Source organism: Protopterus annectens, chromosome 10.part0, assembly GCF_019279795.1.
Source record: "Protopterus annectens isolate FY-2018-M chromosome 10.part0, PAN1.0, whole genome shotgun sequence".
Taxonomy (NCBI): domain Eukaryota; kingdom Metazoa; phylum Chordata; order Ceratodontiformes; family Protopteridae; genus Protopterus; species Protopterus annectens.
The window spans coordinates 369,188,220-369,213,680 of record NC_056744.1 but is presented as its reverse complement, the minus strand read 5'-3'; the positions used below and the strand labels follow the sequence as shown (position 1 = coordinate 369,213,680).

At 40.3% G+C, this 25,461-nt stretch overlaps 1 protein-coding gene across 7 annotated transcripts in view; it reads right to left on the bottom strand.

The window, feature by feature from the left end:
• The window catches only part of LOC122813133 (phosphodiesterase 4D interacting protein), a 1,898,306-nt gene that overhangs the window by 439,215 nt on the left and 1,433,630 nt on the right, over positions 1-25,461 (bottom strand). For all 7 annotated transcript variants that reach the window (XM_044085281.1, XM_044085280.1, XM_044085276.1 and 4 more), the window contains one exon: positions 17,389-17,609. In XM_044085281.1, coding sequence (XP_043941216.1) covers positions 17,389-17,609 — 221 coding nt within the window. The remainder of the gene's footprint in view (positions 1-17,388; positions 17,610-25,461) is intronic.

Below are 25,461 nucleotides of genomic sequence, written 5' to 3'. Positions count from 1 at the left end.
TACATGGGTGGCTTCTTAGTCACATGTTTCATAAACTTTTTATTAACAATATGCCCACATGATTCTACTACATTCCTTGCTGATATCACTTGATGGATAGTGTGGGGTTAGTCAATAGCCTTTAATGGACAGAAGCCCCCACATTCACTGTGGGGTGCATCTGGTAAAGTCTGTTAATACATTTGCAAACACTACGTGCACAGACATCAATGAAGGTGAAGTTCAATGAACTTTTCAGTGATACGTGAGGAAAAAGTACAGTTTTGTACCTACCATAAATGTAGATGTTCGAGGATCCACATTGCTGCAGTCCTTACTATTGGGTAGTCCGCTGTCCAGTCGGCCCGAATACCAGAGTATATGGCTGACGTCGGTCAGGGCGCATTAGACTGACGTCAGTACGTCAGGGTACTAATGCGCATGACCGACGTCATATCCTCAGTCTTTTCTTGCCCCAGATGCCAGAAGACCCTAAAAAGACAAGGCCCAAAATACCTGCACCAAAAATATGTACAATATATACAAAAATATATACAAAATATCAACATATAACCTCACCTACACAACCACCCCTAAACAGAGAGGGGAAGGAGGGAGGGTAAATTGGACTGCAGCAATGTGGATCCTCGAACATCTACATTTATGGTAGGTACAAAACTGTACTATGTTCTTCGTTCCACATTGCTGCAGTCCTTACTATTGGGTAGAATCCCAAAGCAGAGGTAAGGGAGGCTGGCAAATCATAAAGAAGTAGGAGCTGACAACAGGCCTTGCAAAACAGCTGTGGCAAAACCAGCCCTAGACTTAGAGTAGATAGGAAGGTGATAATGCTTAGAGAAAGTATGCACTGAACTCCAAGTAGCTGCCTCCAAAATATCCTTAGTTGCCACCCCCCTTAGAAATGCTGTTGAAGTGGCAGTAGCCCTAGTGGAATGAGGCCTAATCCCAGCTGGAATCTCCTTGCCATGATGGGAATAACAAAATCCAATGCAAAACCCAATCCATCTAGAAATAGTTTGTTTTGACACAGGCTTGCCCTGCGAAGTCAAAGCAAAAGAAACAAACAACTGCTGAGACTGCCTAAAATCCTTAGTCCTGCTTAAATAATAACGCAATTGCCTGTGTACATCTAAAGTGTGCAAAATCTTTTCCCCTTTATTTTGGGGGTCTGCATAAAAAGTAGGCAAATGAATAGTTTGGTTTAAAGCCACACTAGAAACCACCTTAGGCATAAAGGAAGGATTAGTACGTAATGATACCCTATCCTTATGGAAAATCAAAAAGGGCTCTACTGCCATAAGGGCCTGCAACTCAGACACCCTTCTTGCAGAAGTAATAGCCAACAGAAAAGCAGTCTTCCATGACAAGTATTTCAATTCAGCAGTAGCCGCAGGCTCAAAAGGTTGTAGAGTAAGTTTTTCCAACACAAAATTGAGATCCCAAGCAGGAGTAGGAGCTCTACGTGGGGTCTTATATTCTTTGCCCCTCTAAGAAACTGCTTGAACAAAGGATGCGAAAACAATGGTGGGTCACAATCATAGTGAGCTGAAATTGCTGCAGCATGAATCTTAATGGAAGAGAAGGACAAACCTTTGTCCAATAACTCAGTAAGATATTGAAGAGCCACACTCAAATTAGGCTCAGAAATCTCCAAATTCTTTGCTGTACTCCAAAATAAAAATCTCTTCCATTTTTCTGCGTACACTTTCCTTGTACTAGGTCTTCTAGCTTCCATAATCACATTTAAAACTTGTTGAGGAAGTTGAGACCTGCTGTGTTTCAACACAGAATATGCCAGGCTGTTAGATGAAGAGAGTGAAGCTTGACATTGAGCAGATGACCGTCCTTCTGAGATAACAGATGAGGAATCAAAGGTAAAGGCCATGGAGGCTTCCTTACCAGACTCCTTAGTAGTGGGTACCAGTGTTGCCGAGGCCAATCTGGAGCTATCAAAATCATCCTTGGCTTGTCTTGTCTGACTTTTAATAGCACCTTTGGAAGAAGAGGCAGAGGTGGAAAGGCATACACATCAACTGAAAGACAGAGCATCCACTTTCCAAGCTGTGTGATGAAACCCCTTTGTGCAAAACTTTGGCAGCTGATGGTTTAGTGGAGAAGCGAACAGATCTATGTCTGGAGTTCCCCATGACACTGTCAATTTCTGAAATACATGAAGATCCAGTTTCCACTCGTGGGGATCCATGATTTGTCTGCTTAATACATCTGCTAAGGAGTTCTGTGCTCCTGGCAGAAACCTTGCCTGAAGAGTTAGTTGCAAGCTTAGCGCAGTCTCCCATAAAATCATTGCTTGCCTGCATAGAGGATAAGAATGTGTTCCCCCTTGCTTGTTGATGTACCACATGACAGTTGTGTTGTCTGTTAGAATCAACACCTGCCCTGGAAGAAGTAACTCCTTGAAAGCCATTAATGCAAACTGGACTGCTAACATCTCCTTCATGTTGATATGTAGATGCTGTAGTCTGGCAGGCCACTTGTCTTGTATCCACTTTCCATTTAGATGAGCTCCCCAAGCAATGTCCGAGGCATCTGTCGTTAAAATCTGACTCGCCTCTGGCCGGGTCACAGAGAGTCCCTTGTTTAGGTGACATTCCTGAGCCCACCACAAAAATTCTTTTTGAAGGCAAGGTATTATTTGAATGACAGTGTCCAAATCCTGGCAGTGCTGTGTCCATACATTCTTGAGATACCATTGTAGCTTCCTCATATGCAGTTTGGCATTGGGAAGCACCAGAATACAAGATGCCATGAACCCTAATGCTTGAAGGACTGTCCTTGCAGTCAGCACGGACTGATGAGATAGTTGATGGAAGTAAAGTGATAGACTCTTTTGTTTGTCCGGGGTTAAAAGGCCATCTGGGCTGCTGTATTCAGTCTCACACCCAGAAAGCACATGTCTTGAGAGGGTACTAGACTGGACTTTATTTCGTTCACAGAATACCCTAGGCATCTTAGCACTGCTATAACATATTCCAGATGCTGTAGAAGGTCTTCCTTTTCTTGAGCCAGAATCAGGCAGTCGTCCAAGTAAGGATAGATTTGAATTCCTTTTAGCCTGAAGTAAGCTATCACTGGAGCCAGAACCTTTGTGAATACTCTGGGCGCAGTAGATAAGCCAAAGGGCAATGCAGAGAACTGATAATGAGAATTTCCAGCTCGAAACCGCAGATACTTCCTGCAACTTAGCCTTATAGGCACATGAAGGTAAGCTTCCTTGAGATCTAAAGTTACCATCCAGTGATCTTTGCCCAGCAGAGGTAAAAGCTGTTGTAACGTCAACATCTTGAACTTGGGAATGTCCAGATAAGTGTTGAGGAGAGATAAATCCAAAATTGGTCTCCACGTGTTCCCCTTCTTTGGTACCAGGAACAGGCGAGAATAAAATCCTAGGCCCCTTTCTGATACAGGGACTGGCTGAATGGCCCCCATCTGGAGTAACTGAGAAATTTGCTTGTGAGCCTCTTTTCTTTGTGGAGGAGGAACGTCTGGCATGCCTTTGAAAGGGGCAATGTATGGAAATAAAACCTGTAACCGTGGTGAATGATATCCAACACCCATCTGTCTTGAGTAATTAAATCCCAATTTTCTTTGAAAAGAGACAGTCTTCCTCCCAAAGGAGCTGCCAGACGAGAATCTACTGGCAGCTGAAAAGGCAGGTCATTGGGTCTGTTTACGAAAGGACTGACCCCTGCCCTCACCAGAAGTCTGAGCAGGTGAACTCCCTGTTCTAGGCCTAAAAGAACCTTGAGCTCTGCCCCTACCACGTCTAGACCTACCCCTAGACTGGGAATCATAAGCAGGATATGTCCACCCCTTAGAAGGCCAATTTCTACTAAACTTGGTGGCTGCACCTGCAAAAATCTTTAACAGTTTGCATAGACTTAGCTTTGTCCTCCATTTTCTTTAAAACTGCTTCCACAGGCGAACCAAACAACACATCAGACTGTAAAGGAGCATCCAAAATCCTTGTCTTAACATGCTCAGCTAAATTCTGATCCCTCAACCAGGCATGCCTGCGAAGAACAGAACTAGTGGCCGCCACCCTCGAGGAGGCCTGTACAGCATCAAAACCACATTGCAAAGAATGCTTACCCACTTGTTCAGACACATGAACCAAATCCAGCAACTCTTTACATTCAATACCTTCCGCCAAAGCATCCACCTTAGATTTCAATTGTGAAAGGAGAAAATTTTGATATTTTAGCATATGAAACTGACAATTCAACGCTCTCATGGCTAGAGTGGAAGAAGTATACACTTTCTTTCCCCACCTATCCAAAGCCCTTGCCTCTTTATCAGTGGGAACAGGATTTTTAACCACAGAGGCCTTAACACCTTTAGGCCCCTGAGAAACAGTTTCTGGGTCCGCCCTAGGACTCTTAAACAAATACTTATGAGCTTGGGCACCCTATAGTACCTATCAGGTTTAACAGGAGCAGGAGGCAAAGAGTCAGGGTTCAGGAAGCCTCTGCAAAAACATCTTCCACCACATTCAACACAGGAGGTATAGCTAAGGGCCTATGCTGGGGTAAAACAAGAATTCCCTAAGCCTTTTCCTGGAATCAGAGTAATCCTGGCCTTCCCATTTAAAGTGCTCCCTCATGGAATGCAGAGTCTCTGAAAATGAGAAATCCTCAGGAGGAGAAGCTGTAGGAGTGGAATCATCCACATCAGAATCAGAATAAGGAGGATACTCCTGCAAATCTCCCGAGGAAGACTCGGATGCCTCTGACCCCTGTTCAAAACAATCAAACTCGGTTCCACCCTAGGCCTCTTATCAGGAGGGGGCATAGAACCTCTAATCATAGTAATCAAATCTTCTGCCATTTTAAGCATATGTTTCTTAGGTACAGAACCCGAAATGCTAGGAGAAGCCCCACTGAAGCTGAACTTGGCCTACCTCTCAAAGAAGTTTTGGCAACAGAAGGAGAGGCTCTAACTACCTTGGGAAGAGAGGGAAGAACAGTTACCTGAGAAGCCCCCTCAGCCTGGCCTACCTCCTGAGAAGGCACATCCTGTAACAGTAAAGTTTCTGCCTGAGACTCCATAGAAACTCCTGGCAAAACCTCTGGCTCCACTGAGCCTTCTAAAGAACCGGCGTCCGGGACTGCCGGTTCATCAACCCTAGGCTTCACTGTTTTGTCCTTGCGCTTCTTGGGCGAAGCGGCCGGAGCATCCGGCGGCATTTTATAATTGCAACGCTTCCCAAACACTAACCTGGCACAGTCTAACCTCCTCTTAATAGTGCGTTTGTTAAACCTAGCACAAGAGCGGCATCCAACAACGTCGTGCTCAGGCCCTAAACAAGGTATACACAAGGTATGGTAATCCCTATGAGGTATCTGTTTCCCACAAGAAATACAGTTATTCACTTTTTCTGACATCCGGTAAAATACTGAGGCAAGAAAAAACCAAAATGTTCCCCAACGGGGTACTTAGCCAACTCTGATTCGGTCTGAAACTCCGGTTTCGGAAATATTTCAGAACGCCAACCTGCACTCGCAAAACTGCTTCTGCATCGGACCATGCGGCAAAAAAGACTGAGGATATGACGTCGGTCATGCGCATTAGTACCCTGACGTACTGACGTCAGTCTAATGCGCCCTGACCGACGTCAGCCATATACTCTGGTATTCGGGCCGACTGGACAGCGGACTACCCAATAGTAAGGACTGCAGCAATGTGGAACGAAGAACATCAATATTGCATGAAGTTTGTAATTTTTTTAATTCGGCACTAGAAAACAGGCACTGCGATCGAGAAAAGGCAGGACAGCTCTGGAGGCACCACAAGTCATGGGGCACAAAGTAATTGATAAACATTTTAAATAAATAAATATAAATACGATAAATAAATAAATGTGGCACTTTTCCTGCAAATAAGGGGGAGTATCATTTTCAACCAGGGCAAAGAGGTCAACCTTCTAAGTGCTCTATTTTCGTAACAGTTGGTCCAGGCATGACCTCTGAATTTGCAGCTCAGGAGAGGACAAGGACAGTGACTCAGACAATCAGCATCTTCACTTTGCTGAGGATGCAAACTGTTACGTGAGTGATACCCCTTTCTATATCTCACTGCCTGATCATCACTCCCATAGCTGCATAGCAGTTGTGACCCTGTGCCCATTTAGAAAGATTGGTTGTACAACCAGGTCACAAAAGCTGCACCATCTCCAAAACATTCAGGACATGGAAGGCTTCATTCCATATATCTGACATGAAGCACTCGGTCCAGTTGACATGAAGCCCTTGCTCCAGAGACTGAGGGAAGGAGGGAGGGAGACATGCTCTTTGCACTATGTGGAAACCTAGGTAGGCTATACAACCAACAGGCAAAAAATCCATCATATAAACCTGAGAAGGGTATGGCTGCAGCAAAGGACTTCCAATGAAAGGGGGGGGGGTGTCCATCACTTCAAGGCCTGACAACAGTTGCTTGACACCAGGAAAAGACATGTGAGCACAAGACAACTCCATGGCCACTAACACCTGAAAACAGGTGTGCCATCAGAATCTACAGACATGCAGACAGTACCATTAAGATCTCAAAGCATACAGCAAAAGATGGACCTGTATTCTACATATAATCCCTCACCCAGCCAAACAAAATCATAGTCTTCTTGGTCACCTTCAAGAGGAATACCTGGGAAAAAGGGAAATGGAAGTACTTATATTAATTGCAAGAGGAGCTCCAATGTGATAGAAGAGGTAAAAAAAAAAGTTATCAATGGTAGATAAGTAGTACTAAGGGGCTACTGGCAAGACAGGAGGATTACACTGGCATGTATTTATATTCCACCTAAAACTGCTATAATAGAGCTGAGAGAAATAATCAGTTTTCAGCAGAGGAATATTACTTATAGGTGGGGACTGGAATTTGATTTGCAACAGTGAAAATGTGTCTGGGGGCCCAGAAGGGAAAATACAACAAAGAAGGGTAGATTTTTGAAGAAATTTATGAAAATATTTGGCATGGAAGACGTGAATTCAGTAGTAGGAATTCAAAGTGAATTTACATATTATTCCCCAAGAAATAAAAAAACTGGGCTAGGCTACACATAACTTACATTTCACACGAACATGTGCATTTAATTGAAAGTTTTGATACACAAATAATAACTATTTCAAATCACACGCCAATAATAACCAAAATAAAAATGCAGGGTAATGATCTAAAAATGAGACACTGGGCTTTCACACCTATCTGTTGAAAAGAGAAGAATTTAAGGAATGGGTAGTGGAAATTATTCAGAAGTTATTACATAAGATGGAATTTTTTTCTAAAAATATAGCTAGGGAGTGGGATAAAATTAAAGTGGAGTTGAAAAATAGGGTGGAAATAAAAGAAAGAGATATGGTTAAGAAGTAACAGGAATTATTTAGAGGGACTGACAAATGTTAAGGTTTTGCAGAACAGGGAGAAGTGTACAGAACAAGAGGAGGAGCAATTGCAGAATGCTAAACAGAAAATAAGGGATTTCAGCAATAATATGCATGAGTTTAGAAAGATTGCTGTTAAGCAACTGTTTTTGTGATAACTCTATAGCATAAAAACTTTTATCATAACAACTCAGGCCAACAGAAAGTAGAAAGGGTTGTTGCCAACCTTATGAAGCCTATAACAAGGAAGATAACTGGAGATCCTGTAGAGGTACAAAAAATACTTCAGAAATTTTAAGAAAGTGTGTATAAAGCTGAGAAATATGGAAATCAAGAAAAGGTACAAATGGAAATGTTTATGGAAGAATTAAATATGCCAAGGTTAGAGGTAAATGAAGCTCAATTACTAACAGGTAGGATAGGAGATGAGATAAAAACGGTGATGTATAACCAATCTATACAAAAGTCCCTAGGAGTAGATGGTATTCCTGTTGAAATTGAGAAGCTAGGAGGGAAAAAACTGACAAAGATTGTGAAGGTTTTGTTTAACAGTATTTTAACAGAAGCAGCACCAACATCCTGAAAGAAGGCAATGATTGTTGTTATACTTAGAGAGGGTAAAGACCTATCAGACCCAACTTCATACAAGCCCATTTCAATCCTAAACCATGATTATAAAGTGTTTATATCTATAATGGCTGTAAGAATGGCAAAGGTGATGCCAAAATTGATAAATATGGATCAATGTGGTTTTATGGTGGAGTGGCAAACATTTGACAACATTAACAGAACATTGATGATCCAGAAGGCAGCAGAATGTAAGAAAATACCATTGTTGTTGGTAGATATTGATGCAGAGAAAGAATTGGACAGAGTAAGCTGGGAGTTTATGAGTAGGGCAATGGAAGCATTTTCATTCCCTGATAAATTACATGGTTGATTAGGAGGACATATAATGGATCAGAGGCGAAACTTATAGTGAGTGGGTTCCTCTCTGATAATTTCTGTGTGAGCACAGGAACCAGGCAGGGGTGTCTTCTTTCCCCTTTCTTATTTGCATTATATTTAGAACCACTGGCAAATAAAAAGACTTAGAAATTCAATGATATAATTGGTATGGTAGCCAATAAAATCTGGCTCAATTTGCAGAAGATATTATTGCGGTGGTGGTGCTGCAGTAGCATTGTCGCCTTACAGTAAGATGTCCTGTTCGATTCTCAGTTAGAGCGCCTTCTGTGTGGAGACATGCGTGAATGAGCGTGCCTTCATTGAAGGTTGTGCATCAGGGTTGGCAACTCGGCATGTAAAAATCTACTGCCAATCATTAGCGGACCGGAGTTCCGCTGTGGCGACCCCTAACCGGGAAAAGCCAAAGGCTCAGATTATAAAACCAGAAAAGGACATTCCAGTGTTGTGGAACATTTTGAGAGTTTCATATCTTTCCAGGATGCAAAACTAATGAAGCTAAAACAAAGGCAATAGCTGTATATTATGTACCCACACACAAATTGGTCCTGGAATATCCATATATATATATATATATATATATATATATATATATATATATATATATATATATATATATATATATATATATAGGGACATGATAAAATGAAGTACTTAAGAGCATGGATTAAACAGGATTCTGGTGTGGCAGCTAAGGATATGTAGGAAGAGAGTAAACAAAAGATAATACAAAAACTGAGAAAATGGAAGCTCTACTGTATGGATGTGGAAAATAAAGATACAAGCTGTTAAAATATTTTTAGCCCCTTTAGTTTTGTACACATGTCAGACATATTTTTATCAACCAAAAGGGAAGCTGTTGATAGCAATTAATAAAGCACTGAAGGATTTTATCTTGAAGGGGAAGATGGCAAGGGTCAAGTGGGATAAGCTTATTCTTCCAACAGAACAAGGCAGTTTGGGAATACTTGATTTGAATGGGTATTTCAGAGCCACACAGTTAAGGTTCATATACATAGCACAAGCCTACAATTCCAAGTGGAAAGGGATGATTAAATGGGGTGAAGCTCAGGAAACAAGAAGAGACTGGGATTTTGGATGCAGATCCTTAGAGAGAATAACAATAAATATACAGAATATTATATTCATAAAGTGGTAAAAGTATTCTAAAAACTAAGCCAACATGGGGACGGAGACAGGAGATTCTACCGATAGGGATAACTGCAATTAGGGATACAGACAATAGGCAAGAGGAGCTGGAATTTATTGGATTAAACTGGTAAAAGAACCAATGTACTGGGAGCAAATCACTAGACAAGGAAAGGTAATAGAATGGGAAGAGGCCAAGAATTTATTTGGACTGCAGGTTAGAGACTGATATCAATCCTTGATAGGGATGGCAGAGTATAGGCAATGAGAAAGAAATGGGGGCGGGGGTCATAAATGAAAGACCAGCACTGTTGGAGATTTTAGTAGACTCGAGAACAGAAGCTGCCATTAAGTAAGGAATACTTAGTAGAGCATATGAAATATTGCATGATAACTATAAGAATCAATCAGAAGAGGTTAGAAAGGTTTGGAAAGAGAGATTGGATAAGCAATTTACAAAGAAACAATGGGAGGATATATGTATGTCTTCCAAATATTTAACAAAGTCTAAAAGATTTAGGATCTTTGCTTGGAGGTGTTTACGTAGGTATTTTTATACCCCAAGTAGACTCCAAAGAATTTTTCTTCAGGTAGACAGCAAATGTTGGAGGTATGATGGGAAAGAATGAGGTAATTAGGAACATATTTTCTGGGAGTGTAATGAGTTGGCAGACTTTAAAGATTCCCTGCAGACTGCTCCGTCAGAGATACTGGGTGAGCAAAATGATATAACTAAGGAAATGATTCTTTTAGCTATGATACAGAATCAAAACTGCCTAGACATAGTAAGGCTCACTGAGTCTAATTATGGTGGCTGCCAAAAAACAATTACTAGAAAATGGAAATCAAAGTCTAAACCAACTGTACTAGAGGAAGTTAATATAGTAACAGAGATAAAACAACTGGAATTGCCATCTTTAGAGAAGAGCAGGAGCAAATTACGTAGAAAAAATGGGAATTGTGGGAATAGTACATGCAGAGGAGGAATGAGGTTTAAAATTAGGCAGGATTTGAATGAGCTATCTAGTGTTTGGCTGCCAGTGACTGGAAAGATAAGTGATGTATAATGTTTGGAACTAAAATTATATCAATATGATTTGTTTTCATTCATATAAATGTATGATTGTATAATATTTTATAATTTAATAAAAATATTTCTTGTTTAAAAAAAACAAAACAAAACAAAACAAAAAACAAATGCAGACATTTCCAGGAAGTCTATAGATCTGGTTACCAGAAACCAGTAATCCATGTGGGGGAACATGTCTTCAAGATTGTTCTCTCATTTTAATTTCTCCAAGTCTTTTGGTCTTCTAATACCATGATGGGAATGCACCCCATTCCTAAGTCAAAGTATGATTAAAGTTCATGAAATTAGTGTTAAATGTTAGCCAGAAGTGTTATTCGTAGCACCCGCAGTGTGCCCAGTAATGACTCCTTCTGCAATTCGTATGGAGTTACATATATCGTTAACATATCTAAATACAATAGTAGATTAATTTGTATAAGACCTATTGCTTCTACTATTGGAACTGTCTGGGTATCTTTCTTTCACATCACTCTCGTTTCTGCCTGCAAATCCTGATATTTTATGACTTTGTATCTCACTGTACATATGTCACTGGGTGTAGCAATTTCAATAATTAATGCTACTTTTCTCTTCTTTTCATAGACTACAATATCTGGTTTTCTCGCACCTGTTTTTTGAACTGTTGATAATGTGTGATCCCATGTAATGTAGACCATCATTTTCTATGATGATTTGTGGCTCATGTTTTCAGTGTTTTTCAGCTACTTCAGTATTATAATGTTTGCACAATCCCCTTTGCAACAGTCTTGCCACATTATTATGCCTTTCAGTACACAGTCCTTCTGCCATTAGTATGTCACAACCAGCAACAAGGTGTGCGACTGTTTCCAATTCTGTTTTACAAAATTTACATTTATCTGTTTCTCCCACAAGTTCAATGGACTTTGTAAACAAACATGTGTGTAGTCCAGTACATTGGGCCGTCAATATTAACCTTTCATTTTTTGGTTTAAATTCACCTCTCACTAACCATTCCTGCATTCATTCCTGATCAACGTGACATTGCTCCAAGAGTTTTCTGTACTTGCAACTATACTTATACATTTTCCACATGTCTTGCTTTCTCATCTGGTCCTTCACCTTATATTCTTTCTTTTGTTTTTTTGCCACATTCAGTTGCAGCCTGATTTCTATCTACTTAGGTTCATAGGTAGGTACTAGGCTATCCGCCCAAGAGCATTTATAAGCATAGCCAGAATGTGTTGGCTTTCGCCTCCCTTTTAGATTAGTTTCCTGGGCCACTGTCCAGCAGGGCCACTGATGTAATCCCAGGTGTAAATTTATGATATCCCATCCACTCGTCAAGATTTCTCTTGAAGAGAGTCAGTGAAGGGCTTTGCCTAACATAGATTGGGATTCTATTCCAGAGCGAGAGAAGTCTCTGGGACAGGAATCTGTCTCTCCAGCATGTCCTATTAATTGTTGTGCTGAGGTTTAAATCCATAGAGCATGTGGCTCTAAGAAATTTGGTTTTCTTTAGGTGGAGCATGTCCATTAATTCAGGGTTAGACATGGCTTTGTACGTAAAGCAGAGGTCTCCTCTGAGAAGGCAGTAAGCAACCAAGTAGAGCTGGAGTTTCTTTAGCCGGGCTGCATAGGGCATCTGTTTGAGGCCCATGATCCTCTTGGTGAGGTACTTTTGGGGTCTTTCCAGCTGTTGCAGGTGTCGAGTAAGGTACATCCTAAATGGGGCATTGCACTCTATTATGGTCCTGATGAGCAATGAGCAGAGGGGGCACAATAACCTCTCTTGATCTAGATGCAAACCCTTTTGTGATTAGGTGGGCTACACAGAAGGATTTTCTAACCACTTTGGCAATGTGATTGTCAAAGGAGAGGTTGCTATCTACTTGGGTGCCTAAGTCCCTAATTACATCTTCCGTACTTAGTGGACTACCTCCTATGTGGTAGTTTGTGGGCACTTTGTTCTTACCAAAGGGGATGACTATGCACTTTTTGGCATTTAGCTTAAGGCCATGATTCTGACACCAGGTATTCGTCTCCATGAGACCCTTCTGGTGGATGTCTGTGTCAGCCGGGGAGTCGATTATGGCCCCCCAGTTTGCAGTCATCTGCAAACTTGGTCAGCCACAGTCCTCCCATGCTTGCCTGTACCTCAGAGAAGTATATACCGAACAGGAGGGGTCCCAGGACCAAACCCTGTGGGATGCCAATTGTAACCGGTTTGGATTCGGACATAGCACCCGCAACTCTGACCATGTGAGTTCTATCCATGAGCCAGTTTGCAACCCATCTCGTGACATAGGGGTTAATGTTCAAGCTGGTGAGCTTATCTATAATGCCTGAGTGGGGAATAGTGTTGAAGGCCTTTGCGAGGTCCAGGTAAGCTGTGTGGACTACCTTTCCCTCATCTATGGCCTTGGTAACTGTTTCAAAGAAGTCAAACAGGTTAAGGAGACAGGATCTGCCTTTAACAAAGCTGAATTGGGTAGGTCCAGTGTCTGGAGGTTCCCAATGTCTCTGTTAATGAGTTCCATGATGATGCGCTCCATGGCTTTGCAGATCAAGCTAGTCAGACTTATAGGGCGATAGTTCCCGGGGTCCGTTGTGGCACCACCTTTGTGGAGCGGGATAACTGTTGCTGTACACCATTCTTTGGGTACATAGCCTGTGGTGAGGCTGAGTTTGAACAGTGAGTTTAGGTGAGGGGTTAGTTCATTTTGGAGCTCGTGTAAGACGCAGCCTGGGATGCCATCTGGTCCCATTGATGCTGTGTTTTTTGCTTTGGAAAGGGCTGTTTTCACCTGAGTGTCTGTGATGTCTGGGGCTCTACAATCTTCTGAAATGGACACGGGCCCTTTTGGGGGAGGGGGGGTAAAGTTTGCACTGAACCTGTCAGCCAGGATGTTGGCAATGTCAGTTGGTTCGGTGTATTTTTTGTCATTTTGCACTAGCTCAGAGCATATCTGAGAGTTGCCACTTAGATTCTTGACATAGCTAAAGAAGGCTTTGTGATTATCTCTAGCGTCTTTGGCAATTTTTCTTTCAAAGTTGTCTTTGGATGATTTTATGAGGGATCGTAGTTTCTTGCTGGTACTGATTAGGGATGCCCTCCCTTTTTGGGATTTTGCTCTATCCTGTAATAGTTTCCTCCTTCTATTGTAGAGCTTATTTACGGCCAGTGTCCACCACACTGGTTTCCTCATTTTGGAGGAGTGAGTCTTTGTTTTGCTTTGGATGGCTAAAATGTTGTGTTACCACTGTACATTTCACTGCCAAGTCTTGAACCCAGAACCCTGTGCACTACAGTCAGTGCAACATACCACCAAACTAAATCAGTTTGATTTCTATTCCCACTTGACATTGATATGCTTCTGCTAAACTAAGCAGGGAAGTCATCTTAGATTTATTCTCCTCATTTTTCAAATCTTTCACTACATTTGGGTCTTGTGAGGTCAGCAGATCTGTATGCGGTTTGTATCTACTTTCAATGGATGAAAGTACGATCCACCAAATGGCAAAATCATGAGCTTACTGCACCAAAAGCTGAACTGAACGAAAACCTATAATATAGAAAGCCCATTCAGTGAAAAACACTTTAATGGTCAGTAGAGGTGATATTGCTTTAAATGCGACAAGGAAGTAATACTAGCTGTACCAGCGTACCGGCATCTACTATGGCGGATTTGTGTAGAATTGCTCCTGGAGTCCTGGGTGAAATCTATTGTAAAGGCAAATCACAACAAGGAGGTGGGATTCTAATTATGGAAGGTTATGTTTATCATTTACAGAAGAACAGAAAAATCAAGAAATATTGTCGTTGTAAACACAAAGTGTCGCAACTATGTAGAGGTAGAGCTGTTACTATCACTGTGACAAGAGAGGAAGAATTAGTTAAATCTGTTGACCATAATCATTCAGGAGAGCCAGAGGAGGTAGAGAAGTATGCAATTTGTCACCACTTACGGCAAAGAGCTGCTTTATTTAGAGATTCTCCATGTATAATTGTGGACGATGCTGTAGCTTCCTCATTAGATTTCACACCAAACTTGCCTAGTAGGAGAGTTTGCTTCAGACAGAAGAGTGGAAATTAAGCAGAAAGGAGGTTAACATCTCCATTCACATTAGCAGGTATTTCTCCTGATGACTTTCCGTTAAAGGACGGAGTATTTATACAAAAAACATTGTGTGACGGGACTAGGGATGTTGTAGTAGTAATGCTCACCACACCACAAAATCTAATTGATTTAAGCAAGTCAGATATTTAATTGATGGATGGCATGTACTTTGCTAGAGGTACAGAATATCGGCAGTTGTACACCATACATTCTATGGTTAAATATGGTGCAAAGGCGTACCTCTAGTGTTTTGTCTGATGAGTAAGAAGTCCCTCCGTTGTTATAATTATATGTGGCAATGTCTTTTTGATTTTTTTGGAAGACCGTCTTTGGAGTGTGATGTCTCTCAGTAACAGTTAAGTAGAAGAAACTGGAGGAACACTTAGCAGCTGATGGTCAACCTGCAGTATCAGGGAATAAAAGCATGTTGCAATGTGCATCTTACACAGCCAAACATACTACTGGAAGGATCTTTAGCTACAATGAATGGTGGCAGCTATAATCACAACCATTCATAAGAAATGGATCTGTGCGAGCCTCAGTTATACTATGAGGTCTGCAGTTTAAATTGTAGGCACTACAGCAGCAAGCATAGACCTGGTAGTAGTCCTGATGGGCTAATATTAGCAATACAACTGGCCAAGCAGCAAGCTTCTTCATGGCACACATTTGCAGAGGTGGTTGCAACTTTTGTTAAAGTGCTCCTTCAATAAACTATTCCATACAGTAATACAATTGTATTGTTGCATGCACAGCCTGTAACACTGCATATCCTACTCTCTGGACATAACAGTCATATTACAAGTGACAACTGCAAAAATTCACAAAGATGGCAAGGACAGGATACAATGGAAACAGTAGGAAGAAAAATGGGACATATGCAGACAATCCTAATGATACAAATGCACAGTTTTTACTATGTCGTGCGTGCACACACACACACACACACACACACACACACACACACACACACACACACACACACACACACACTAACATTTAACAACAGCTCCGTACTGTGCTACCTTGTAATGTGTCTACAGAATTCCACAATAACGTGTTATAATTTTTATATATTCTTGCTTACTGAATTGTTTCTCCTTATCTATCTATTGCACCTTGCACAGGTCACATCACAAATGGAAAGGAGCACTCAGCTCACCCACTAGACTGCTTAACAACTGAACAAATAAAATAGAGTATGAACAGAATGGATCAAAAAATATAGCTTACAGCAGACGTGGCCAGCTTTTTCAGCTATATTTCTTCATCTATTACTCTGCCAACTCTGGTCACTTTTTGCACTCATTTAGGTTTTGATACTTACGCTAAAAAACCACCAGTATCCCATAAATCATTTGGTACAGCAGTTTCTGCTTACCTGTTGAAAAACAGTTCTTATATACAGAAAGGGATGTGGCAGAACTTTATTTCCACAACATACCTCCAATAAGGAATCTGCAGTCATGAACATACTGTCTAGTTTCAGATACCACAACAACCTTCTCAAGAGGGAATGCAGCCCCAGCAGGGAGTGTGCCAGAACTATCTAGAATTGCACTAGATCCACCACAGCAGGCATTGCATCTTATTTCCTAGCCACTGGTTGCCTGTGCCAGAAACAACTACCTAACTCCATTATTACAACCAGGATTCCTGGCTCTCACCTTCCCTTTCCAGTGTCCTAGATGATGAGGTCAGAGGCTTGATGGCCGTAACCTAACTCCATTATTACAACCAGGATTCCTGGCTCTCACCTTCCCTTTCCAATGTCCTAGGATGATGACATCAGAGGCTTGATGGCCGTAAGGAATACAGAGGTAAAAGAAAACATTGATAGAAAATAGCCGTGGCTAATTTTTTCACCCCCCCACTGCTGACTCAAATATCTCATGCCCCAATAAATACCAAGATTCAAAATCTGCTCCATATTTACCAAGGTTACTGCACTTAGTATGAACTACCCACCCCCATGGGAAAAAAAAAAAAAAAGCCCATCAGTGACTCGCTCTTTCTTTTCCTTACCCCCTGACCTGAACCCCTACCCCTATGTCAGTGGCCAGGTGGATAATCAATCAAAAGAATAAATACTGGCCTGTGCCCTCAAAGGAGCTTTCTCAGTGGTTACATTTAATGAAATATTACTCCAAATTTGGAAAAGACCATAGATCTAAGTATTATTATGCAACAGTAATATTTAAGAGAAGTTGAATAGAATTACAGCTTATGCAAACAAACATATTATGGCTGCATTTAATTTTTTACCTTTTCCTTCCCCTGTAAACACCCAACACATCTGCAATGCACTGAAAAGCTGACCTAGAAACATACCTCCGAAGTGTCCACTTCTAAAGAACATCCCAGATTTCCCCTCATATTTTTGCTCCATTCCTTATCAAATGTTAGAATTCCTGGTAAATCAAGGATGACACTCCGATAACAACTTCAGGCCTTATAATTTCACACTTCCTATTCTTCCATAACATGGCTGATGATGCAAAACCTGTTGTTTTAGCAACCTTTTAAGTGAAATATTTACAAACTGTACCTGATTTTGGGCCAATACTTTTCAACTTTGTTTAGCATTATTGAGCAAAGAAGTTGAGAGGTTTGATGCCAGCAAATCACTATGCTTGACTTTTTAAACTACAAAGCAAATTTGCAAGATAAATCAAGAAAGGGAGGCACTGTAAGCTGTACAAAATACCTGATCTGAGCCAATGAAGAAAAGCCGCTTTCTTCAATTTGTGCTTTGATTTTCTGAAGCTCTTCTTCAGCTCTGTCTTTCTGCTCCTGTACTGTCTGAAACTCTGCTTCCAGTTCCAGCAGCTGTCTATGAAGGTCTTCAGCACTGTCAAGGACATCTGGAGACTGGTGGTCATTCTCCGTATCTCCTGGAAGGATGTTCTGTCCCAAGCTGAAAGAAACCTTTGGAGAAGAGAAAAAGTAGCATGAAAGTAACCCATTGTTGACTAATAAACATTATTCCAAGAATGAACACATACACACACACACACACACACACACACACACACACACACACACACACACAGTCACAGACAAGGAACAGATTTTTTTTTTTTGATTTTCTACCAGCATGTGGTGCAGTGGTTTGCGTTGCCGCCTCACAGCAAGAGGTTCTCCGGTTTGATTCTTGGCTGGGGAGCCTTCTGTGCGGAGTCTGCATGCCCTCCCTGTGGATGTGTGGGTTTCCTCCGGGTGCTCCGGTTTCCTCCCACATCCCAAAGACATGCTGTAGGTGGAATGGACACTCTAAATTGGCCCTAGGTGTGAGTGTGTGCGTGTGTGTGTACCCTCTGTGGAAGATTGGGCGTCGGGCTGCCAAATTGACACTGTAAAAAACTCCACTGCCAATCATGAGCAGACAGGTGATCCACTGTGGCGAACCCTAACCGGGAAAAAAACGAAAGAAGAAGATGATAAATAATCAGTATTTATGAAACAATCAAAAGTTTTACACTGCTTAAGAGACACTGAAATTAACAGAGAGATGCAAAATATTGAGAAAATTCTGGAAATCTTTACAGAAAGCTAAAAATTCATTGAATGTGTTACGTATACAACAGCAGTGGGGGGGGGAGTAATATTGGGTTGTGTTGGATTCCTATTGGAAGTGTAGTTGTTGCGCATCTGGAATCTGTCTCTACTGTGCAACAATGTACAGAGAGAGACAAAGGTATAGTCTGACAAAGTAATGCAGCAGACAAGCTACTGGATAACCTTACTTAAAATATACCTTGTCCGTCACACCATTGAAAGAATAATGCTTAATAAAGTACATGTCCATTCTGGAATTATGTAAAATCTTTGAGCAATGATCCAACACTGGAAGGATCTAAAACTAGAGTGAGAGGGGTGTTTAACTGTAATATACCTTGGCACATTACCATGCCAAAGTACATTTGCTCACCTTTTCTCCCACAACTGTCTAGGTTTGTTACAAGCTCTAACCAATCACTATATTCTATTATGTGAATTAATTAAACCACTTTTTGTCTGTTTTTGAGAGGGGTCCTTGACTCATAGCCCTTACTTATCCAGTTTTCTTGAAGGCAGCTTGTGTTTCTTTATATTACCCAGAGAAGGCAGCATCCTTGGTTATGAGCCCCTTCATTGGTTACGGTCCGCATCCTGTGTCATCTATTGCTCATCTGACCATGTGGTGGACCAAGGAAGCATAAGTGCCTTCCCTGTCCACTGACAAATGTTTCATATTCAGTGCACAAACAGCATACATCAGTACTGCCCACCCCTCAAAGGTAGCCTTCAGTTCATCACCACCACCATCTTTCTTCATTCTCAAGATTCACAGTGATGCCATATAAACACTCGCACCATAATATCTGGAAGCCTGCTCATGTTCTTGACAAGGTCATTTGGTGACCTCAGTAAAGAATCTGTACAGACCTAAAGCATACTTTTTTCAGTAGAGATGTAGTAAAATGTTCAGAATTAAGTTACTTTTTAAGGGTTCTTATTAGAAGAATGAAAGTCCAAAATATTGAACGACTGTATATGCGAAAATGCCATTCATCAATGTGTGTTTTGTGAGATCACGGTACAGTGAAGATTGGGAAATTTGCCCTTTACTTACTATAGTGCAATCTCGGAGTAAGGGTTCGAAGTCTGGCATTTTCGCTGTTTACAGTGTTCAATTATATGAACTTTTGTTCATATAATATAGACCCACTTTTTTAATGAACGCACAAATCAAAGTTGTTTCCCTTTGTCAGTGAAGCGGTGTTACAGTGAAGAGATTGGAATTTGTCTAAGGGCAAAAATTTGATATTTTAACCTAGCAGGAAGTGAAACATTTAAGGAAACTATACCATAAAAAAAAGAACTTGTCAAAGGATTTAGTGCTAGATGAATATTTATCAGTGTTGATTCTTACAGAACATCCCTCTGGATTATTGGCAAGCATTGTGGAATCTTTTACTGAGAACTGCTTAAGTTAATCTTTAGGGTGTTGATGAACTCTAATAAAACTGGGAGCAGTGGATGATCGTTGATAGAAGTCTTGTGATAAAAAGAGACAGACTAGTACTTGGACTAGTGAGCTCTGTCCTACAAGTACCAAGCAATTTTACAACTCAGAAATAAACATTTCTAGTCATCTTTTAGAAGAAGATAAGTTTATATCCAGCTACACAGCAGGCAGTATTTGTCTGCAGATAACTCTGCTTAACAATCAACATTTTTTTTATTTCCCTTTACAAATGTGTATTTTTCTATTTATTTAATGACTGGAATGCTTTGCATAAATTTAAGCAAAGTGTTTTATCATTCAGCTAAAAAATCTTGTAGCTGTCTGATTATTAAAGTGTATAAGGGTAGTAATACAAAACAAGTGAAATGTTGATATCCAGCCTTTGAAGTGAAGTTGCTTTTTGCTACAGCTACCACAAAACAAATATAAGGTTAATTTATTTTAAGAGTATTCAGTAACAATGTGTTGAAGGCCAGATTAATCTAGCTGGTGGCATCATGGTACCACTGAATCATGAAGGGGTGGCAGCACTGTAAACGTATTTATTAGTCTCTCCTGGCAATGTGCATGTGCACGTACGTGTGTGTGTGTATGTGCAAAAGCACAACCCCAGATAAGTTACGGCTGATAAACCTGCACTGGTGACCTTGGAGTGAAAAAGACATAAGCCTGGAATGCCTGTGGCCATAATTCTGCTCACCAGCTGTTGAGTGTAAAGCTTATCTGGATATGCCAGGTAGTGGTCACAACCTAAGGCAATACTGCACATTTGCCATACATTCCTTGGGCCATCCCTGGCAAGCTCAAACAGATGAAGAGTCATACAGCAAAACTGCCTACACCTTCCTGAAGGGAGGGCAGACCTTTGGCCCTTGACTTAGCACCCTAAACAGCTATTATGTATCCTGCAGTTATTACTCAACAAATGTTACCACATATCTTATAAAGGCTAGAAAAAATGATGGCTTGCTGATCCAACACTTTCATAAGAAATGGGTCAATATTAATATTATAAATAATATTATTTTACTAGATATGCTCCCTTTGTGGAGGAAGTAGTATATACACTTAAAAAACATTGGAATATCCTAGAAGATGATGAAGCACTGGGTTCAAAAAATGGATGACAAGTTAAACATTTCTTATAAAAATTCATGACATTTAATGGATAGGTTATGACATACAGTAATACCAAAGGAGTCACAATCAAAATATAAAGACTGTAGTGTATGGCCTTCCTGGAATTTGACTGCCTCACATAATTTAAATGGGCAAAGATGTGTTCCAGAAGGTACTATCAATTGTTTTAAGAAAGCTGTGATCTACTGTATAAGATATACCTGTAAACAATATTGTGTTGGGCAAACTAAACAGTCAGTGAGAGAATGCATTTTGAAACATCTAAGGGACATGATCAATAGATTACAGAGAAGTTTTGTAGCTCTGCATTTTCAAGATGTATACAATTCTGGTTCATATCTGGTAAAACCTTTCATTTTATATGTCTGCAATAATGCTGACTTATTAACAAATGTTTCTGATGACTTACTGCAAAGAGAGGTTTGGTATACTTTTAAATTTGATACTGTAAATAACGTTTTAATGAGTTGAACATGAAATACTTTTTGTGAAAGCAAGTGGTGGTTTCATATAATAGTTTTGGGATTGTTTAATTGGTTAATAAGTGCTTGCTGTACTTAAAACCAATTACATTTTTTACCAGAATTTTTATAATCAGTAGAAAGCTTTTGCTGAAGCGGTTGTTCATTACTGTCATTTTATTTAATTTGGTCATAAGTAATGGAATTTAGTGTGTTTTACCACACGTTATTTCTGTAACTGGAGTATGCATATACGTTTTTAAAAACTTCCAAATTTCCTCCAAGGTATCAGCTCAACTTTAAAGTGCCTTGTAACCGTGTTCCTTATCCTGCAATTTGTGATCTGCGGAATTCTGCTACTTCATCCTGTTCTGGAAAAGTGAACTCACTAAACCAACTACTCCTTTCTACAGTTTCTCATCTGTGTGACCACTGTTTCTCATATCAGTGTATATTACCACTCCCTGTGAGGTCACATTTATTCTTCTACTTCTAAATCTATGCATTCTGTATGACATCATTGTAATGTTGCATCTCTGATCATTCATAATCCCTGGCAAGCTCAAACAGATGAAGAGTCATACAGCAAAACTGCCCACACCTTCCTGAAAGGTGGGCAGACCTTTGACCCTTGACTTGGCACCCTAAACAGCTATTATGTATCCTGCAATTATTACTCAACTAATGTTGCCACATATCTTATAAAGGCTAGAAAAAATGATGGCTTGCTGATCCAACACGTTCATAAGAAATGGGTCAATATTAATATTATAAATAATATTTTACTAGATATGCTCCCTTTGTGGAGGAAGTAGTATATACACTTAAAAAACATTGGAATATTCTAGAAGTTGATGAAGCACTGGGTTCAAAAAATGGATGACAAGTTAAAAATTTTTTATAAAAATTCATGAAATTTAAGGGATAGGTTACGACACAGTAATACCAAAGGAGTCACAATCAAAATATAAAAGCTGTGGTGTATGGCCTTCCTGGAATTTGACTGCCTCACATAATTTAAATGGGCAAAGATGTGTTCCAGAAGGTACTATCAATTGTTTTAAGAAAGCTGTGATCTACTGTATAAGATACACCTGTAAACAATATTGTGTTGGGCAAACTAAACGCCCAGTGAGAGAATGCATTTTGAAACATCTAAGGGACATGCTCAATAGATAACAGAGAAGTTTTGTAGCTCTGGATTTTCAAGATGTATATTAATTCTGGTTCATATTTGGTAAAACCTTTCATTTTATATGTCTGCAATAATGCTGACTTATTAACAAATGTTTCTGATGACTTACTGCAAAGAGAGTCTTGGTATATTTTTAAATTTGATACTGTAAATAACGTTTTAATGAGTTGAACATGAAATACTTTTTGTGAAAGCAAGTGGTGGTTTCATATAATAGTTTTGGGATTGTTTAATTGGTTAATAAGTGCTTGCTGTACTTAAAACCAATTATATTTTTATCAGAATTTTTATAATCAGCAGAAAGCTTTTGCTGAAGCAGTTGTTCATTACTGTCATTTTATTTAATTTGGTCATAAGTAATGAAATTTAGTGTGTTTTACCACACGTTATTTCTGTAACTGGAGTATGCATATACGTTTTTAAAAACTTCCAAATTTCCTCCAAGATATCAGCTCATCTTTAAAGTGCCTTGTAACCGTGTTCCTTATCCTGCAATTTGTGATCTGCGGACTTCTGCTACTTCATCCTGTTCTGGAAAAGTGAACTCACCAAACCATCTACTCCTTTCTACAGTTTCTCATCTGTGTGTCCACTGCTTCTCATATCAGTCTATATTACCACTCCCTGTGAGGTCACATTTATTCTTCTACTTCTAAATCTATGCATTCTGTATGACATCATTTTAATGTTGCATCTCTGATCATTCATAATGTACAATTAAGTCTTGTCTGATGCAATGTATTAATGTTGCAATTATGGGTGGTGTTATACCACAGCACACAGGAGCATGTGCCTCCCCCCCCCATTGAAACTGTGTGCTAAAGTCCCTGACATAGTAAAACTTTTTTAAAAAGTTCTCTATTTTTTATGTGCAAAGTTCTTGCTCTCTTTTTTTATGCATGTCAGCAAACAACTAGGTCCACTTAGCTGCAGATCTCCACTGCAGTATTTTCACTGCCTCGAATACAAACTAACAATAATACAGTAACATAAAGCACTATTCCCGCAAGTGCAGGGTCTTTATGAAGAGGAAATGTGTAACATATTACTTGCTTTTGCTTTTAATCCTTACAAGAAAGCACTCATTCATGGCAGTTTTTAGTTTAAAGCCGTCAGTGTCTGTGTGAATGAAGCAAGGGGGGGGGGGTCATTTGAAATGAATGTATTGCTTTCTACTACTTTTGGAAATGTTAACTTGATTTTATCTTTAACCTTTATGTGTGGTCTGTGTTTGAGTGTGTGTGCGTGTGCATATGAGCTGCCTTCCCAAAATTAGAGTGGCCTTTGAAAGACCTACTGTCAAGACCTCAGAACTCAGGTCAGTCATTTGTTAATCACAATTGAAGAATTTGGTCACATAAAGCCTGACAACAACCCAGGAGCACTGTCTGGTTGAGCAACTTGCTCAAACTTGCATAGCAGGCAGATGAGGCAATCACTGGCCCTGGCTCAAAAGAAACACTGCACAGTATCAAATGTGTTTTTCCTGATGACAGAAGTTACTGAATGCTCATTTGATTAATTCTGCCAGCAGTACTGCGTTGGAGATTGCAATAGAGGGGAATGAGAATTTGCCATTTCTCCATTATTGTGTGATCTTGGAGTTGGTATATATAATTGCACAGGGTGTGGGAGTGCAGGGGGGCTTGCTCCACTGCAAACAAACTTAAGTTTTATGTGGGGGTGGTTTCTGCTTTTGATCGGGTGGGATTGATGTTTTGCTGTTTGATATTTCCTTAATTCTATATTCTGAGGTAAATCTGGTCCAAGGTATTGAAATTCTTGCAACTCTGGATTTTTTAGCTCTTGTGAATAAGTATCTCTCTAAAGTACTGCTAAAAATTTCACTCTCAACCTGAAGCAGTTAAACGGTGTCCTCACCCCACATGGCTTAAATTAACTATTACAAACATATTGTCACAATCTACTCTCACTCCTGTGACCTTCCTTACAAAGGGGTAAGAGCACAGAGACTGTGTGGTGGTCTTTTTTACAATAGGGGCTGTATGTTCTAAAATTATCTTGACCAACACTCTTACTTCTGTTGCATTTATATGTAGGGCCTTCTGGTGTGACCAGTCTTATCAGCATACTAGTTGGCTGCCAAAACGTGGGTGGGGGGACTTGGGAAAAGCAACAACGCAGACCAACTGGGTCTCAGTGGCTGACATAAATAAGGCTCTAATTTTTTAGGCTCTGAATCCTCAGTCAGTCAGTCCCACTGTCTGTAAATAGCTGACATGATTCACACCACAACATATACATACTAGTTCCATTTGACTCATAATGCTTACTAGAAGACTGTCATGGTCAGCCTCACCAGAGGGACTGTTACAAAGGCCATGACCATAAGTTTCAGTGCCCTAAGGATACCTGTTACTCAGGATATTGTACAATGTACTCATTTGTGCAAGTTAAGTATAGCTGGGCTAGATCCTGTCACAGTTAATTACTAAGCATGATGTCCAGGAGAACACTGAGATTCTAGCTCACTTCCGATTACCAGAGTCACAGTTAATAACTAAGCATGCTGTCCAAGAGAACACTGGGATCCTAGCTCACTTCTGATTACCAGAGTCACAGTTAATTACTAAGCATGCTGTCCAGGAGAACACTGAGATCCTAGCTCACATCTGATTACCAGAGTCATAGTTAATTACTAAGCATGCTGTCCAGGAGAACACTGAGATCCTAGCTCACTTCCGATAACCAGAGTCACAGTTAATAACCAAGCATGCTGTCCAAGAGAACATTGAGATCCTAGCTCACTTCTGATTTCCAGAGTCACAGTTAATTACTAAGCATGCTGTCCAGGAGAACACTGAGATCCTAGCTCACTTCTGATTACCAGAGTCACAGTTAATTACTAAGCATGCTGTCCAGGAGAACACTGAGATCCTACCTCACTTCTGATTACCAGAGTCACAGTTAATTACTAAGCATGCTTTCCAAGAGAACACTGAGATCCTAGCT